Source organism: Oncorhynchus kisutch, linkage group LG10 (assembly GCF_002021735.2).
Source record: "Oncorhynchus kisutch isolate 150728-3 linkage group LG10, Okis_V2, whole genome shotgun sequence".
NCBI lineage: Eukaryota > Metazoa > Chordata > Actinopteri > Salmoniformes > Salmonidae > Oncorhynchus > Oncorhynchus kisutch.
In genome coordinates, this window is record NC_034183.2 from 44,949,978 (window position 1) to 44,969,827 (window position 19,850).

The following is a 19,850-nucleotide window of genomic DNA, read 5'->3' on the forward strand; positions in this document are numbered from 1 at the left end:
AATATGAACACAAGACAACGCTTTTGAAAATATAGATTTCTATAAACATTTTTTTTTTATTGGTATCATGATTAAGATACTCTCAATGTAATACCCCATGACTGCTCCCTAACAAAGCGGAGTGAGGGTAGGGAAGCGATGGACCATGTGGATCATGTGCCTTTTTTCAAAATATAACTTTTATATGACAGTGGTTTCACATGTTGCCGTGACTCAAATTGTATGGGGAAATTATTATTTTGTTACATTTCATAATATTCTATAGCCTACTAAATGGATCACGCCTGCAGACAGTGATTCACATGGCAGTGGCTTGCTTCATTAAGCAGGCAGACGGGCATCGGGGCATTCCGTTACAGTTCAATTGAATGTTAGAATGGGCAAAAGTGACCTAATCGACATTGAGCATGGTATGATCGTCGGCGCGACGCGCGCTGGATCCAGTATCTCAGAAACGGCCGCTCTCCTGGGCTTTTCACACGACAGTGTCTAGGGTTTACCGAGAATGATGCAACAAACAAAAAAACATCCAGTCAGCATAAGTCCTGTGGGCGAAAACAACTTGGTGATGAGGGAGGTCGAAGGAGAATGACAAGAATCACACAGGCTGGTGGCGTACTGGTATGGGGAATGTTTTCCTGGCATGTTAGGTCCCTTGATACCAACTGAGCAATGAATGTTTCCAACACCTTGTAGAATCCATGCCCTGAAGCATATAGGCTGTTCCGGAGGAAAGGGAGGGTCTGACCTGGTACTGGGTGTACCTAATAAAGTAGCTAGTGAGAGAGTTTGTGTGCATTGACATCAGGGTAACCTCGTGTATCTTGTCTGTTTAATTAGCTAAATAACTATTGATTTCATGTGCATGGCGCCACTATGCATCTTATATGCTGCACAGATCAGTAACATAATTAAACCCCAAATATTAGTCCTGTTTCTTAGGACCTGCCTATAACAAATAATGGATTTCTTTGTGATGGCTTATGTTCAATGGATTTATTAAAAATAGGCGTCCGCCCACGTCTACTCCCACTCCTAAACTTGCCGGCATTCGCAAGGGAGATAAAGTCTTATCCCGGCAAGAATGTGGTAAGAACGGGACTGTATGACGTGGGCTGTTTATACAGGCAACATACAGTAAAGTCTTTATGTCAATGGTAATAGGGTAGGCTACACTACGTCTTTTTAAAATGCTGACATGAAACCTTCTCTGGAAATATGGAGAGGCATTTTACTTGTCTGTAAAAGAATGCCACTTCCGAAGCGGGACTACGGTCAATCACTAGGCGACCAGGACTGTCAATCAAATAATCTCAAACTGCTACACCAAAGATTTGTATAACTAACCCTAGATAGACTCTAGTCTGTAATTTCTAATGGTAGAAAATTAATCATAGTGGGCAGTCCAAGAAAGGAGGTGGACAAAACGCGAGCTAGTGAGATCCTATTGGCGCGTTCTACCATTTATTTGCATATTTCCGTTAGCGAATGCCTTATCTGAAGTGAGCGTGTGCAATAACTCAAAACTTTGGCAAAGGGTATAGTCTACATAAACGCAGTCCACTGTTACAAATTCCAGTTTGGAAACAGAAAAATGTATGGAAAATCCATCTTGCTTTAGCTTCTCCCAATGCCAGCTACTAGGTTTCCTCTAATTGTAAATGCCAATTGGATGCTTCACATTTAAACATCCAGTGAAATCTGGCACAGACTAGTCACTCTTTAAATTATATATTTTTTTAAATAGTACTTTAAAAGGATGTTAAATACCGTGCCTTACCAAGCCATTTAGTAGAAATGAAACACATCTAGCTACCATACCCTAAAAAAACTGCATAAAAAACATCAGCAGCATTTGTTGTCAGGGAAACAATAGACCATTCTATGCCGGACTGTCTGAAAAGATCAACGCTACAGATGCAGCATTATTATATATTTGTTTTAATTGTCGCTAATCGACATGTTACTGTAGCTGCATTGTGTCTGTAAAGGGTTACGGTAGATAACTTCATTGCCCAGCCTTAACGGTCATACATACAGTACTTAACTTCTTATGGCTGCAGGGGCAGTATTGAGTAGCTTGGACAAAAGGTGCCCAGAGTCAATGGCCTGCTCCTCAGTCCCAGTTGCTAATATATGCATATTATTAGTAGTATTGGATAGAAAAATTGAAAAATAACATTCCCAAAGAAAACGGGCTATCTTGTCAGGACAAGATGCTAGAATATGCATATAATTGACAGCTTAGGATAGAAAACACTAAAGTTTTCAAAACTGTAAAAATATTGTCTGTGAGTATAACAGAACTGATATTGCAGGCAAAAGCCTGAGAAAATTCCAATCTGGAAGTGACTCATGTTTTGAAAGCGCTGCGTTCCAATGTGTCCCTATTGAGCAGTGAATGGGCTATCAACCAGACTACTCTGTCTCCGTATTCCCGAAGGCGTCTACAGCATTGTGACGTCATTTTACGCATTTATGTTGAAGAATACCCGTAGGCTGCTACATTGCGCAAGTGGTCACCTGATGCTCCCAGAGAGATTCTCGCATAAAATACAGGAGGTAGCTATTACTCCAATCGGTCCTACTGAAAAACGAATTGTCCCGATGGATATATTATCGAATAGATATTTGAAAAACACCTTGAGGATTGATTATAAACAACGTTTGCCATGTTGCTGTCGATATTATGGCGCTAATTTGGAATATTTTTCGCAGTTTTCGTGACTGCAATTTCCAGGCGATTTCTCAGCCAAACGTGAAGAACAAACGGAGCAATTTCGCCTACAAAAATAATCTTTTTTGGAAAAAAGGAACATTTGCTATCTAACTGGGAGTCTCGTGAGTGAAAACATCCGAAGCTCAAAGGTAAAAAAAAATCATTTGATTGCTTTTCTGATTTCCGTGACCAGGTTACCTGCTGCTAGCTGGACAAAATGCTATGCTAGGCTATCGATAAACTTACAGAAATGCTTGTCTAGCTTTGGCTGTAAAGCATACATGTACATTTTTAGCAAAAGAATGTCCAGACACTACAGCAATATATATATATATATATATATTTCTTTTTTAATTGACACATTTTGTTGTTATGACATTTTTCACATAGGATACAGGTACAAAAGCCATCAAATTAATGCATATAACAATAACCCTGACCAATCCCAATCTAGATTGTTCAAATGTTCTCTAAATAAGCGTGATTATTTTATTAATTTTTTAAATTGTACAAAAAAAAGGTAAAAAATTATATTATTTGCTGAAATGCAGTGTATGAATTCAGGGCGTATGAAATTAGGCAAATTAGAAGCCCCACTAATAATTTAATAAAATGTATCAAAATTGTTTAACCTACTTTTTGCAATTATCACTTACCTGACTTTCAAATCAATCTATGAAAATGCCCCTTTTGTTAACACATTTTAACGGAACAATGCATAACGCACATTCACAAATAATGACTAGACATTATAGAAAATTAACACAGATGTCATAAACAATCTCTCGAGTACAAGTCCACATGCTAGCAAGTAGCCAGGAAATGATTATATTACAACAGTTGAATTGTTATAAACAACACCCTTCTGTCCATCTCCAACTGATTGAACAGCATGCTTGCCTGTCAACTTTGTTCAGATGTTGAAATCAAGTGGCCTACCTTAATTCTCAGAATGTAAATTGTGTTTTATGCTTATAGCACATTTATTTATTTTTTAAATCAAAGACTAGATAGATAGCTAATATAACAATCTTTGGCTAAAATGCAGATTCAATGTTCATTAATACTCCTGTTTAAGTAGTGTTTCCTCTGCGTGCAATTTGAGTTGAGACAAAAAGGGTGTGGTTAGAAAGGTTAACTTGCTCTTTATATTACTTAAAATTATGTTTTAATGTGTTTCGGATATCCATGTGACCGATTCTGTTATACCAAACATACAAATGAAAATAGCAAGTTGAAACCACTTGTCAGAGAGAAAGAAGTGATCTCTCGATTTAGCATCACCACCCTGGATGGTTCCGACCTAGAATATGTGGACGTCTATAAGTACCTAGGTGTCTGGCTAGACTGCAAAGTCTCCTTCCAGACTCATATCAAACATCTCCAATCGAAAATCAAATCAAGAGTCGGCTTTCTATTCCGCAACAAAGCCTCCTTCACTCACGCCGCCAAGCTTACCCTAGTAAAACTGACTATCCTACCGATCCTCGACTTCGGCGATGTCATCTACAAAATGGCTTCCAACACTCTACTCAGCAAACTGGATGCAGTCTATCACAGTGCCATCCGTTTCGTCACTAAAGCACCTTATACCACCCACCACTGCGACTTGTATGCTCTAGTCGGCTGGCCCTCGCTACATATTCGTCGCCAGACCCACTGGCTCCAGGTCATCTACAAGTCCATGCTAGGTAAAGCTCCGCCTTATCTCAGCTCACTGGTCACGATGGCAACACCCATCCGTAGCACGCGCTCCAGCAGGTGTATCTCACTGATCATCCCTAAAGCCAACACCTCATTTGGCCGCCTTTCGTTCCAGCACTCTGCTGCCTGTGACTGGAACGAATTGCAAAAATCGCTGAAGTTGGAGACTTTTATCTCCCTCACCAACTCCAAACATCAGCTATCTGAGCAGCTAACCGATCGCTGCAGCTGTACATAGTCTATTGGTAAATAGCCCACCCCTTTTCACCTACCTCATCCCCATACTGTTTTTATTTATTTACTTTTCTGCTCTTTTGCACACCAATATCTCTACCTGTACATGACCATCTGATCTTTCATCACTCCAGTGTTAATCTGCAAAATTGTAATTATTTGCCTACCTCCTCATGCCTTTTGCACACATTGTATATAGACTCCCCCTTTGGTTTCTACTGTGTTATTGACTTGTTAATTGTTTACTCCATGTGTAACTCTTTGTTGTCTGCTCACACTGCTATGCTTTATCTTGGCCAGGTCGCAGTTGCAAATGAGAACTTGTTCTCAACTAGCCTACCTGGTTAAATAAAGGTGAAATAAATAAATTAAAAATTTAAAAAAGTTGGCATGAGTGGCAGGGGGAAGGGCTTGGTGTATGTGTTTAAATCGAGAGGAAGACGAAGCGAGAGGTTTTCACATCGACATAATCTGTCAAAAATAATCCCAATTATTTTGGAGCCAAGCTTGTCACCTGCCTTCCCGCCATTGGGACTCCCATTGTTAGGGTGGAGACATGAGCATCACGTCATTATTTGTTCAGGCATCAATTGTTCTTAGACTAGCACCATTCATTAGCCCTGTTGATAATTTGAATGTTATAATAGTAACTGTATCCAATGGTTAAATGGGAGAAGGGTGGTTGCCATCTCGGAGTAAAAAATGTTTTTCAGCAGTGCTGCCTGCCAACAGTAATCTGACAGAAAAGATTCAAGGGCTATCATCATTACATAACAGATGGAAGGTATTTAAATCCATGCACTTCCACATCATATGATGGAAATGTGCCTACCTGATTCAGGTGACAGTGAACAGTTGGGAGACAATAAGAAATATTTCTTAAACTTACAGAAGGGCAAATCCAGCGCTATAGATGTGACATTTGCACACAAAATGAGAGAAAAAAATGTCTCAGAATGAACATGTTAAGGTGTATATTTATGAAAAGGCAGACGTTTTACGTGCCCCCAACCGATTGTGTTTTTTTGTTGTTTATCTGCATTGTTTAACACATTTTTACTATTTTTGTACATGTTTGTAAAGATTGCATGTTTGCGAGCAGAACTGAGGGGAGTGGGGGTTTAGTCGATCGCCTCCTACTCGCCCTCTGGCCTCTTTCTCCGGCTCCTCTACACGCTCATCACTGGGGTCGGGGCCTGTTCCCGAGAGAGCCGGATATCCCTCCTCTCGGGCTCGTCAGAGTCATGAAAGAAGAAAAAGGATTCTGCTAGTCCGTGATGAGTAATCGCAGTCCTGATGTCTAGAAGTTATTTTCGGTCTTTAGAGATGGTAGTGGCAACATTATGTACAAAAAAAGTTTTTAAAAAGTTCAAAACAACGCAGATAGACAACAAAAAAAATATATACACAACCCTACCCCTTAAAACACCAATGGACGATTTGCATTGACATTCAGTAGGAAACCTCCCTAAAGGGGACCCATGAAGAGGGGAATCAAAAAACAAATATTCTCTCAGCTCCAACTTGACAATGGCAAGCGCTAGCGAGACAAGAGTAGCAAATTTGAAGAGGCATCGCAGTCTTTCAAATCCACTGTGTGGGAACATTTTGGATTCAGAGTTCAATACGATGACAAGGGTAAGAAAACCGTAAACAATGTACAGTCTGCAAGCATTGCCACTGTCGGCTACTCGAGTGGAAACACTTCTAACACATGTAACTTACGTCACCATCACCCGGCCATATCCCTTGCAGGTGGAGCAAGGAGAGTCCACTCGTTAGCGAAAACAACAATCTCTCGCTGCTGCCTTCCAACAACAATTTGTGACAAATTCGGAAAAAATAAATAACAAAAGGGGCGGGAGAATTCAGAGCCAAAGATAAGCAACCCTTTTCGTCAGTTAATGACTCAGGATTTCATCACCTGATGAAAAAAATGTCATGAAAAGAAAGTCCCCTCCCGCACACATTTCAGCAGCAAAGTAAATCTCAAACTATGAAATATCATGGAGAGAAATTGAAAACGAAGACAGACACCCCATCTAACTCTCTACACTGATAGATGGACCTCCAGAGCAACTCATAGCTACCTCAGTGACAGATCAATTTATACTAGACTGGGAGAGCTACGTGTTGCAAACTCAGCCACTGTATGAGAGTCATACAAGACAAAACTTAAATACAAGATACCGAAACCGTACCGTTACCCACAAAATGTGATACATAACGAACCGTGGGCCCACTGTACCGTTGCATCCCTAGTGAACACTGAGTGTGAGAGGAAGAGCTCACTTAACACATACAAACCAGATTATAAATTGTGACAGCGAGAGGGGAGAGACTGAAAAGGGTACGTTGAGAGGGATAAAACCTGAAACATTTAGGAAGAGGAAGGAGACGTTAATTTATTTTACAGTGCGTATTGCCTGCTTCCCCACAAACACCTTACAGACAAAGGACACGGAAATCCTTTTGTTCACAACTCCTGAGATTACTATTGCCTGTTAGAGTTAATCTGTGGCATTTGGCCATATTCTAATCTAATAAACAGAATGCAAAAAAAAAACACTTGTATAGAATACGGAATCAAAAAAGGTACAAAACAAAGGCCAGGGAAAACAACTTCTCAGACAAACATTTGCATTGCAATGGCTTAGGGCTCTTTTATAAATCCTAGCTATGGGTTTGTATAAAAGACATTTCACAGAACATGGTCTTCTTTTAGAATGCCATCAAACAGAATACTTTTCTGCAGAAAATGACCTTATGTACAGTACATTCGGAAAGTACTCAGACCCCTTGACTTGCACATTATGTTACAGCCTTATACTAAAAATTTAAGTCCCTCTTCAATTTATAATGACAAAGCAACAGGTTTATATACATTTTAGTAAATTGATCAAATAAACGTTTATATCACATTTACATACAGTTGAAGTCGAAAGTTTACATACACCTTAACAAAATACATTTTAACTCAGTTTCACTATTCCTGACCAATAAATCCTAGTAAGAATTCCCCGTCTAAGGTCAGTTAGGGTCACCACTTGATTTTAAGAATGATAAAAGTTATCATTCTTATTTTTTATTTTTTTATTTTTTTCAGCTTTTATTTCTGTCATCAAATTCCCAGTAGGTCAGAAGTTTACATAGACTCAGTATGCTTGGGGTCCTTGTATATTGGATATTTCTCCAAAAAGTACGATCTTTGTCCCCATGTGCAGTTGCAGACCGTAGTCTGGCATTTTTATGGCGGTTTTGAAGCAGTGGCTTCTTCCTTGCTGAGCGGCTTCCCAGGTTATGTCGATATAGGACTCGTTTAACTGTGGATATCAGATACTTTTGTACCGGTTTCCTCCAGCATCTTCACAAGGACCTTTGCTGTTGTTCTGGGATTGATTTGCACTTTCTGCACCAAAGTACGTTCATGTCTAGGAGACAGAACACGCCTTCTTCCTGAGCGGTATGATGGCTGCGTGGGCCCATGGTGTTTATAATTGCGTACTATTGTTTGTACAGATGAACGTGGTAGCTTCAGGTGTTTGGAAATTGCTCCAAAGGATGAACCAGACTTGAAGGTCAACAAATTTTTTCTGATGTCTTGGCCGATTTCCCCATGATGTCAAGCAAAGCTGCACTGAGTTTGAAGGTAGGCCTTGAAATGCATCCACAGGTTCATCTCCAATTGGCTCAAATTATGTGAATTAGCCTGTCAGAAGCTTCTAAAGCCATGACACCATTTCCTGGAATTTTCCAAGCTGTTTAAAGGCACAGTCAACTTAGTGTATGTAAACTTCTGACTGACTGGAATTGTGATACAGTGAATAAGTGAAATAACCTGTCTGTAAACAATTGGATAAGTGACTTGTGTCAAGCACAAAGTAGATGTCCTAACCGACTTGCCAAAACTATAGTTTGTTAACCTCTCTGCGCACGGAACCCACTAGCGGGCTGAAATTCCACAACATACAGTGATCGCTACACAAATAGTCATATTAAACATTCATGAAAATACAAGTGTCTCACATGTATCTAAAGTCTAGAATCTTGCTAATCCAACTGTGTTGACAGATTTAAAAAAGGATTTACTACGAAAGAATAAGATGCAATTATCTGAGCATAGAGCCCCATAAAAAAAAACAATTTTAACCAGCACAGGCGTAACATAATCACAAACTGCATTAAAATAAATAGTTTACCTTTGACGATCTTCGTCTGTTTGCAATTCCAATGCTCATTGTTACACAATGAATTATCTTTTGTTTGATAAAATCCGTTTTTATAGCCTAACACGAAACACTTTGTGAACCGCTTGTGTCGTGAATTCCGTCTCATTCCATTTTCGACGACACATTCCAGGTAAATAACCCACACAGAACGTGACTTTTCCAGTCATGTTTGGTTTCACTGCAATCAACTGGTTGGTTTGTAACACAATCAAACGTGATGGGCCATTTCACGGGACGTATTGACTGAAAGAAACCGATTTGAAGACAAGTCATCACATCATTGTGCACCAATGATTTGCCCGCTGTTTCGTTGATTGACTGTCTTTTAACCCAATGACCACTGATCGTCTTGAAATCTAGCTGGTTAGATAGCCAATGAGCGGAGGTAAATGGTAATAGGTCAAGTTCATGTGTTGCAAGACCAACCCATGTAGTAAGCTCCAGCGTAAAGAGAGTCATCCGCTATTGAAGTTTCATACCGGAAAGAGAAACACATATTACGCACTGCATTGTTTGGTAAACGCGCACATTCAGCTGTTTATATATATCAATCAGTATGGCGACTAAGTCAGGGAAAGCTAAATCTAAGTCTAGATATACAGATATACACACAATTTTAGAATAAATTGATTGGGAAAGTGAGACAGAGATTGTTGTAGGACGATTCATTTAGCGATTGTGGATGAATATTTTTTGAAAGGGAGAGGACATCGTTTTGGACTGGTAAGTTCTTATCATGCCAATGCCCTTGTTTGAAATTAATAATATAAAATATTATTTTATTTTAATTTTATTTTAGAAGCAATATATAAACATGTAATGTTATGAAATGTGAGATGCGGGTGTCTGCCGCCCCACCCCAACCCACATGAAATAGCCTATTTGAGGTGTTGAGGGGAGGGCAGGCCCACAACAATGGCCAAAGTGAAATGGAGACAGTAGATACAGCTGGTCTGTTGTAATAATAAAGGCAGTAGATCTAGCTGGTCTGTCATAATATAAAAGAGAGTAGATCTAGCAGGTCATAATAATATATTCAAGCTTATGTTCCCTGTACCCCATATATATATTTATATATCTATCTGTTTATTATACCTGTTGAATAAGGGCTCATATGTGAAACTATTCTAACTGAACAATTTCTTTCACAGTGACACTGACTCCGAATGGGAGTCTTATCCGGGGTCCTGTGTGAATTTAAGCATGCTCTCTCTAATTCTCTCGGAGGAGGACCTGAGCCCTAGGACCATGCGTCAGGACTACCTGGCATGATGACTCCTTGCTGTCCCCAGTCCACCTGGCCCTGCTGCTGTTCCAGTTTCAACTGTTCTGCCTGCGGCTATGGAACCCTAAAATGTTCATTTTTACTCGAGGTGCTGTCCTGTTGCACCCTCTACAACCACTGATCTCCACCCGGCACAGCCAGAAGAGGACTGGCTGGGTTTTTGCCTTTCTAGGGAGTTTTTCCTAGCCACCGTGCTTCTACACCTGCATTGCTTGCTGTTTGGGGTTTTAGGCTGGGGCTATATAAATAGATTTCATTTGTTAGAGGACTGAAGGTCTTCCAAATATTGAAAATGTGTAAATAGTTACCCATGTTATTTTGTAAATGTATATTTTTTTTATCAATAATTATATTTTTCCCAAATTTATTTTTAATTTTTTCATTTATTTTTCTAAATTTTCTTTGACCACATTTGGGCTACTTGTGTGGGACACCTCGGTAGCACACTCATTTTGGAAGTTATCATTCTGAAACTTTGCACAAGTACTGCTGCCCTCTTATATTTTTCACTGCAATTGTCCCCATCATCCTATCTGAATGTTTGTTTTATCTTGTTCATTTTAAAGATGAAAAAAACGTATGGTTTTTTCCATTGTTTTATCTAAACCAGATCTATTGTGTTATATTCCCCTACATTCAATTCACATTTACACAAACTTCAGAGTGTTTTCTTTCAAAAGGTACCAAGAATATGCATATCCTTGGTTCTGTGCCTGAGCTACAGGCCGTTAGATTTGGGTATGTCTTCAGGCAGAAATTACACTAAGTAGGGGGAGCTCTAAGAGGTTTTATCAAGAAATTTGGGGAGCGGTTGAAAAAAGGAGCTAATGACTCCAACCTAAGTGTAAGTAAACTTCTGACTTCAACTAAGTATTCAGACCCTTTACTCAGTACTTTGTTGAAGCACCTTTGGCAGTGATTACAGGCTCAAGTCTTCTTGGGTATGACACTACAATTTTGGCACACCTGTATTTGGAGTTTCCCCCATTCATCTGTGCAGAACCTATCAAGCTCTGTCAGGTTGGATGGGGAGCATAACTGCACAGCTATTCTCCGGTCTCTCCAGAGATGTTCGATTGGAATCAAGTCCGGGCTCTGGCTTGGCCACAAGGACATTCATGGACTTGTCCCAAAGCCACTCCTGCGTTGTTGTGGCTGTGTGCTTAGGGTCGTTGTCCTGTCGGAAGGTGAACCTTCGTCCCAGTCGGCAGTCTTGAGCAGGTTTTCATCAAGGATCTCTCTGTTCTTTGCTCCGTTCATCTTCACCTCAATCCCGACTAGTCTCTGCAGCTGAAACACAACCCCACAGCATTATGCTGCCACCACCATGCTTCACCAGGGATGGGCCAGGTGTCCTCCAGATGTGACACTTGGCATTCTGACCAAGGAGGTTAATCTTGGGGGCCTCCCGAGTGGCACAGCGGTCTAAGGCATTACTACAGCCCCGGGTTCGAGCCCAGGCTGGGTCACAATCGGCTGTGACCAGGAGACCCATGAGGCTGCTCACAATTGTCCAAGCGTCATCCGGTTTAGGGAATTTCCCATAGCGACTCCTTGTGGTGAGCCGGATGTTTCCTTCGACACATTGGTGCGGCAGGCTTCCGGGTTAAACGAGCAGCGTGTCAAGAAGCAATGCGGCTTGGCCGGGTCATGTTTTGGAGGACGTATAGCTCTCAACCTGTAGTCTGTAGGGGAGCTGCAACTATGGGAAAAGACTAACTACCAATTGGATTCCACAAAATTGGTGAGAAAAGGGGGTAATAAAAAAAAACTCTACGCGAAAGAGATGTGTTGCACTGCTTGAGGTAAATGGTGGTCACACCCAATACTGACTGGTTCTGATCCATGCCCCTAACAAAAAGTTAGGTACCTGTGACAAACAGATGCATATCTGTATACCCAGTCATGTGAAATCCATTGATTTTGGGCCAAATTAATTTCAATTGACTGATTTCCATATATTAACTGTAACACAGTAAAATCTTTTAGATTGTAGCATTTATATAAAAAAATTGCCTTTTATTTAACTAAGCAAAGAACAACGGTTAAGAACAAATTCTTATTTACAATGGTGGCCTATCGGGGAACAATGGGTTAACCTCTCTAGGGTAGGGCGCAGCATTCTGAATTTTGGATGAAAAGCATGCCCAAATTAAACGGCCTGCTGCTCGGGCCCAGAAGATATGATATGCATACAACTGGTAGATTTGGATAGAAAACACAAAAGTTTCCAAAACTGTTAAAATAGTGTCTGTGAGTATAACAGACATGATTTGGCAGGCAAAAACCTGAGAAAAATCCATTCAGGAAGTTTTTTTAGTTTGTTTGGTTTTGTAGTTTTCTATTCAATGCCATTACAGTATCCATTGACTTAGGACTCAATTTGCAGTTCCCATGCCTTCCACTAGATGTCAACAGTCTTTAGAAATTGTTTCAGGCTATTCTTATAAATGAGAGTAAGACCAGTCTGAATGAGTGGACCCTACCGTGTCTCAGAGCTTTTTCATGCGCAATCCCAAGAGAGTGCATTTCTTGTTTACCTTTTATATTGACAATGTTATTGTCCGGTTTAAATATTATAGATCATTTAGGCTAAAAACAACCTGAGGATTCACTATAAACATCGTTCGACATGTTTCTATGAACTTTACGAATACAATTTAGATTTTTTTTTGTCTGCCTGTTTTAACTGTTTGAGCCTATAGATTATTGAAGAAAACACGCAAACAAAACTGGGGTATTTGGATATAAAGAGACTTTATCGAACAAAAGGAGCATTTATTGAGTAAATGAATGTCTTCTGAGTGCCACCATATGAAGGTCATCAAAGGTAAGGGATTAATTTTCTCTATTTCTGAGTTTTGTAACGCTTCTGCTTGGCTGGTTACTGTTTGTAATAATTTGTCAATTGGGCTATGTTCTGGGCTAGGTATGCTTATGAATTTTTATAATTAGCATTTCTGTATTTGGCGCCCTGCTGGATGTTGGCCAGATGGGACGCTAGCGTGCCACATAACCTCTCTAGGGTAAGGGGCAGAAAGACAGATTTTTACCTTGTCAGCTTGGTGATTCGATCCAGCAACCTTTTGGTTACTGGCCCAACGCTCTAACCATTTGGCTACCTGCCACCCCTTGTATTTAAAATGATGGCCTACGCCGGCCAAACCCGGACACTGTGCTCCGCCCTATGGGACTCCCAATCCCAGCCGGATGTGATACAGATGCTTTCACTTCATGCGGCCATCACAGGAATGCCTACTAGTTATTTCCTTAATGTTTACAAACAGCCTCATATGTTCTAGATAAAACTTTCTAGAGATGTGTCAGCTTTACAAGGAAGCAAACAGAGCATAATTCTGACAGTCTTGTAGCAAGAGAAATATGCAAAGACTGTAAATTAGACATTTTCATTATGCAAAATTCAGTGCAGAACAAAATTGCCACAGTAAAGTCTGAAAAAAGCTACTCCAGGTCCACTCATCTAGAAAATATTCCATATTGCTAGAAAATAAATATGTAGTGTAGATTAAATAAAATGTATGGAATAGCACCTTATCTTGTACCAGGTCTTCATAATATGCATGGCTCCGAGTCATGCCATGGAAGATTAGAGACAATCATATTGTATGCTGTGAAATGATTTCATCATGATCTGAAAATGTTTGGATCAAAACAGGGACTGTGGGGTTTATATTTCTCTCAGACGTGGATAGCTCAGATAAAGCTGTGATAAAGACTAGGCCAACTATCAATAAGCTGCAAATGTAGCTGCAAGCCACAATTTAAAAACACTGATTTGCCTGGTTTTTCCCATACAAAATGTCCCGCATAACAAAATGAATAAAATTTCTCACAACACAAGGAATAGGATATACAGCTATAATCTTGTTTTGTTTCTCCCATTTCAATACTAAATTACTCTGTAGTAAACATCCTCACAGTAATTGTCTGGCACATGGTGAAATGAGACGGTGTGAATGTCAACATTATTTTTGGCATTTATTTTGAGGGATGGACAAACGTAAACATTATCATCTAGCTACGCAGCTAACCCATATAGTCGTTTAGGCATTTGGGAGCGATGTTAGCAATCGATGCTAGCTAGCAAGCTATATGAACACCGTAGTCAATAACTAGATAGGGTTTTGCTCGCCTCTACCTCCGGTAAATAATTCAATCGAACGCACAACATCCATACGGCTCGCGATAGTTAATTAGCGTCATAACAGAAAACCTAGTTCTTCAATCGCTAAAGTTAGCTAGAGCAAACCCAGAATGTAGGCTAAACCTGAATTATTGGGGTTTTCAGGGACCTTAAAGATGGCTAAATGCATTTTACATGTCCTGCTACAACGAGACTGTGTGTAGCAAGTCGCCACGAAGAGGCCTGCCTATTTGTGCAAGCGAATCCTGCAACATTCAGTTTAGATTCGCTGTAAAAGACCACCATAGTCCAGTAACAGGAGCTAATCTGACGGTTAACGAATCAACGCCAGGCCCCAATACTATATTTTTAAGAGGTATTCTGTAATAATTTTGCAAGCGAATATTAGAAACATAACTATGGGAAACACATTTCCACCCCAAGGTACAATTGTGTCGTGGCAAAATGGTGAAACAACCATATTGTTCAACTGACCACGGCAAATAATCCTTTACTTAATTCATTTTCAATAAATTCACTTTAAAATGTTGAGCAGAAAGAAATGTGCAACAAATAATTCGTTAGTAGAATAATGTGGCGTGTATAGTCAGCAACATAACATTGCATTACAACTATAGCTTTACTTACTTTCTCCATTTGGTAGGACACACTGACATCCAATGTAGATAAAAGTAACCAAAACAACCGCTGAAGTCCCAAGCCGCATTGTGACTTCGAGTGTGTTCTCTGTGTGTGTTTTGAAGATATCCAAAGTTCGTTTTAAGAAATCCAATACAAACAAAAAGTTTTCAAAACGAGAAGATAAATCAAGCTAGCTAGTCCAGTTAGCCCCTTAAAAAGGGGCCAGGGGTCCAACGTGGTTGTATCTTAATTAACAGCAATATCTTCTCAGCTAACTTTGGGATTTCGGTTCACCCTGAAAAAAATGACCACTAAATAGCTTGATCGTGTGTTCTGGCGACACATTTGCGAATAAAAATAGTAATTTCCACAATTGTATGGGATAGTTCACTTTAAATGTTTTATTTTTATAGTATTCCGATTCGATAAAAAAATAAACCCCACACCGCTAACGTTAGCTAAACTAGAAAGTAACTAGCCACGGCCTCATTCCACGATAAACGAGGTTCCACTGTTGAAAGGCACTCACAGACCGTATTTCCGTATTAAAAAGCAATTCTTTAAGATTAATGCTTGATCATTTAGAAATCTGGGTGTCCTCTTCTTTCCAAAAATCCAGCTATGTAGCCGAACTTCTATAGACCCAAGAAGCTAGCTAACGTTGGCTAGCTTGCTGTAATCCACAGGTCGCTGAGTGTTTCATGCACTCCAATATTGCACTTCTTCGCCGTATCACAGGAAAAACACCTAGTTTTAAAACGTGAGGAAAAAATGTGAACACATCCCATGAAATTTGGATACATGCAGGAAAAACGTGGATATATTTGAACGACCTTCCTCTGAACTGATTCAGTCGCTACAGCCAGCCCACGACAACATGAATAACACCCCCCCCCCCCCCCCCAAAAAAAAATGGATCCAGCGAACATTACGTTTAGCCACTAAACAAATATCCCCCCGCTTCCAGCACATTGGTAAAAAGTGTGAGAACTCCCGTCTTCAGATTATCTGGCAAAACAGCTCATATAAACAACGAAGCTTCAAAACCGGCAATTAAATAAAGTAAATAACCGCTGTCAGAATCAGAAATATGAGGTAAACAAACTTAATGGCATAATAAACTGCTATGTGGGAAAAACTTCGATTACCGTATTACAGCACCTCTCAGGTTCCCACCTTTTTTTCTCCATGTCTATCCACCAGTAAACAACTACTACCAGTCAGCTGGGGCAGATAGGGTATGTAGGAAAACACGGACTGGAGTAACGGTGCGCACAACTAGCAATGTGTGGATTGCAGTGTATAGCATTATACAAAACCAACAGTCTAACAAAATTGTGTTAGTATGGAAGCCCATTCTCGACCCCATTTTTATTTTAAAGGGCGGCTGAATTTCCCGATTTGGCCTCGTTTTAGATTTGGTTCATTAAAATGCTAGCGGCCATGACATAGAGATAGATAGAGGACTCATAATGGATATAAATAATTTTAGCATAGACATTGCCATTGAAAGCTTCCACTATACTTCCACAATTTTAAAGTAGTCAACTGGGTGGGGATTCCAATGGAGTGTTGCCTCAATGGTGCTGTCAAAGACGCTATAATGTTGCAGATTTAAAGATGAGTCCTCTCTATCTCTATGGGCCATGACTGAATTCAAACATGAGTTGGTTGTGGTTTGATGTGGGTGTCTCGTCTGTGTGTGTGTTCACAGGTGGGAAGAGTTAGACAAATCATTTAGCCAATTAGCTTCTGTTGTGTGACCGAGTCAAAATAGGTTTGACTTTGGATAGCCTGTCTCAGGGGCTAGTTAGGGACCATCAATAATTACACAATGGAAATTAGAAAATATTTTTATGTTGCACACCTTTCAGTTTTTATCATTAAATGCTTTCAATATTTGAATATGAATTTCTACACTTTAAAGTTGGTTTGAGGTTTTTAAGTAATTGAAATTTGGAGCTGTTGGAATTTTAACATATTGTCATGTACAATGTGTAATTTACCTATGGTTCCTAACTAGCCCTATAGGTATATCCAAAGTTAACCCAAAGTTACCTCAGGCATTACGATCAGGTCTCATGCAGCTGCACTCTGAATTTATGATTACATGTGTGCTGCCAGCTATGGGCATGTGGACAGGTTTGAAACAAACCAATACGCACAATAGGGAGGTGATTTCACACAGTCAAAGTCCTGCAATAAGAGCTATGACGCTAATATGTGTGTAATCTCTAAACAGTTGTGTTCTGTGGGTGTCACTGAGTACACTGATACCCCCTTTCATTTATCCCTAATCCATAGGTAAGGCTGTACAGTGCATGGCTACCTCAATTACCTCGTACCCCTGCACATCAACTCAGTACTGGTACTCCCTGTATATTGATAGCCATGTTAATTTCTACTCTCTATGTAGCCATGTTATTTTGACTATTTATTTTTTTATTTGTTATTCCCTGTATTTATTACTTGTGTCACTATTTCAATGTTTTATTTTATTTGTTATTTAATCTCTACCTCTGCATTGTTGAAAATGGACCCGTAAGTAAGCATTTCACTGTTAGTCTACACCTGTTGTCTATGAAGCATGTGACAAATACAATTTTATTTGAATATGAACGTCAGTATGCACAGTTGGCTGAATGGGGAGGTGATTTCCCACAGTCAAAGTTCCGCAATAAGAGCTATGATGCTAATATTTGTTTAGACTTTTATCAGTTGTGCTCTATGGGTGTCACTGAGTAGACCATTTCATTGATCCACAATCCATTTGTAAGGCTGTACAGTGCAATATTTATGTCCAATACACATAGTAATTACACTGGTAAGCTTAAGTTGGTTCATTTCACTGTGGTTTTGGAGACTGGCAATATGAACTACGGCCCTAATATTTGTGTAATCTCTTCACAGTTGTCTTCTGTGGGTGTCACCGAGTAGACTCATTAAATGGGGTATCTACAATTCATAGGTCAGGCTGTGCAGTGAAATATAAGTATGTCCCCAATGCAATTCTGAAGTGTAAAACATCCACAGTGCGATTTCAACATTTGTCAAATTAACAAATTATTGTATTTTGTTCCATTTATATAAAAACATTCCAACCTTCTATACTATTATTTAGTCCAAATATGTAATGACTCCTCTATTTGAAACCATTTGCATCACTTTCAATGAGGGCCTTTTATTTTGAAGGCCAACTGCAAATTCCACTATTGTGGCTAATCCTTATTGTGACTAGCTTCACAAAGGTTCTCTCTGTCTCCTCTGCCTCCTCCTGCATGCATTGTAGACTGCCTCAGCAGTACTCTCTGTAAAGCAACGTTATGATGAGAACTTAGTAGCCAATTTTTTTTCTCTTGCTGAGGTCAAGCTCTGTTTAACGTTTGCTTCTTACTTCATCCTTCTTGCTAGCTAGCTGGCTAACACTAGCCAGAGCCCTTTAACGTTACTGCAATACTAAAATAAGTCTCTACCGGTAGCTAGTCAACTGACTGACTGACTGACTGACTGACCTATCCATAAGTGACTATTTATCAGTCGTGCACTCATCCTCCAAAAGCAGTGGTCTAAGTACTTAAGTAAAATACTTTAAAGTACTACTTGTCGTTTTTGGGGGCATCTGTACTTTACTATTTATATTTCTGATAACTTTTACTTTCATTCCACTACATTCCTAAATAAAATGTGTACTTTTTACTCCCATACATTTTCCCTGACACCCAAAGGTACTAGTTACATTTCGAATACCCAGGCAGGAGTCTAGCAATATGGTTCAATTCACATACAGTGGGGCAAAAAAGTATTTAGTCAGCCACCAATTGTGCAAGTGCTCCCACTTAAAAAGATGAGAGAGGCCTGTAATTTTCATCATAGGTACACACACTGTTGCTGGTATTTTGGCCCATTCCTCCATGCAGATCTCCTCTAGAGCAGTGATGTTTTAGGGCTGTTGCTGGGCAACACGGACTTTCAACTCCCTCCAAAGATTTTCTATGGGGTTGAGACCTGGAGACTGGCTAGGCCACTCCAGGACCTTGAAATGTGTGTTTGGGATCATTGTCATGCTGAAAGACCCAGCCACGTTTCATCTTCAATGCCCTTGCTGATGGAAGGAGGTTTTCACTCAAAATCTCACGATACATGGCCCCATTCATTCTTTCCTTTACACGGATCAGTCGTCCTGGTCCCTTTGCAGAAAAACAGCCCCAAAGTATGATGTTTCCACCCCCATGCTTCACAGTAGGTATGGTGTTCTTTGGATGCAACTCAGCATTCTTTGTCCTCCAAACACGACGAGTTGAGTTTTTACCAAAAAGTTATATTTTGGTTTCATCTGACCATATGAGATTCTCCCAATCTTCTTCTGGATCATCCAAATGCTCTCTAGCAAACTTCAGACGGGCCTGGACATGTACTGGCTTAAGCAGGGGGACACGTTTGGCACTGCAGGATTTGAGTCCCTGGCGGCGTAGTGTGTTACTGATGGTAGGCTTTGTTACTTTGGTCCCAGCTCTCTGCAGGTCATTCACTAGGTCCCCCCATGTGGTTCTGGGATTTTTGCTCACCGTTCTTGTGATCATTTTGACCCCACGGGGTGAGATCTTGCGTGGAGCCCCATATCGAGGGAGATTATCAGTGGTCTTGTATGTCTTCCATTTCCTAATAATTTCTCCCACAGTTGATTTCTTCAAACCAAGCTGCTTACCTATTGCAAGATTCAGTCTTCCCAGCCTGGTCCAGGTCTACAATTTTGTTTCTGGTGTCCTTTGACAGCTCTTTGGTCTTGGCCATAGTGGAGTTTGGAGTGTGACTGTTTGAGGTTGTGGTCAGGTGTCTTTTATACTGATAACAAGTTCAAACAGGTGCCATTAATACAGGTAACGAGTGGAGGAC

The 19,850-nt window shown here is 40.1% G+C and overlaps 1 protein-coding gene across 1 annotated transcript in view; it reads right to left on the reverse strand.

Moving 5' to 3' along the window:
• LOC109898192 (insulin receptor) overlaps positions 1 to 16,152 on the reverse strand; it is a 116,043-nt gene extending 99,891 nt beyond the window's left edge. Inside the window, exon 1 of the mRNA XM_020493055.2 lies at positions 14,964 to 16,152. Coding sequence (XP_020348644.1) covers positions 14,964 to 15,042 — 79 coding nt within the window. The 5' untranslated portion in view covers positions 15,043 to 16,152. The remainder of the gene's footprint in view (positions 1 to 14,963) is intronic.
• Between the last annotated feature and the right edge of the window lie 3,698 nt (positions 16,153 to 19,850).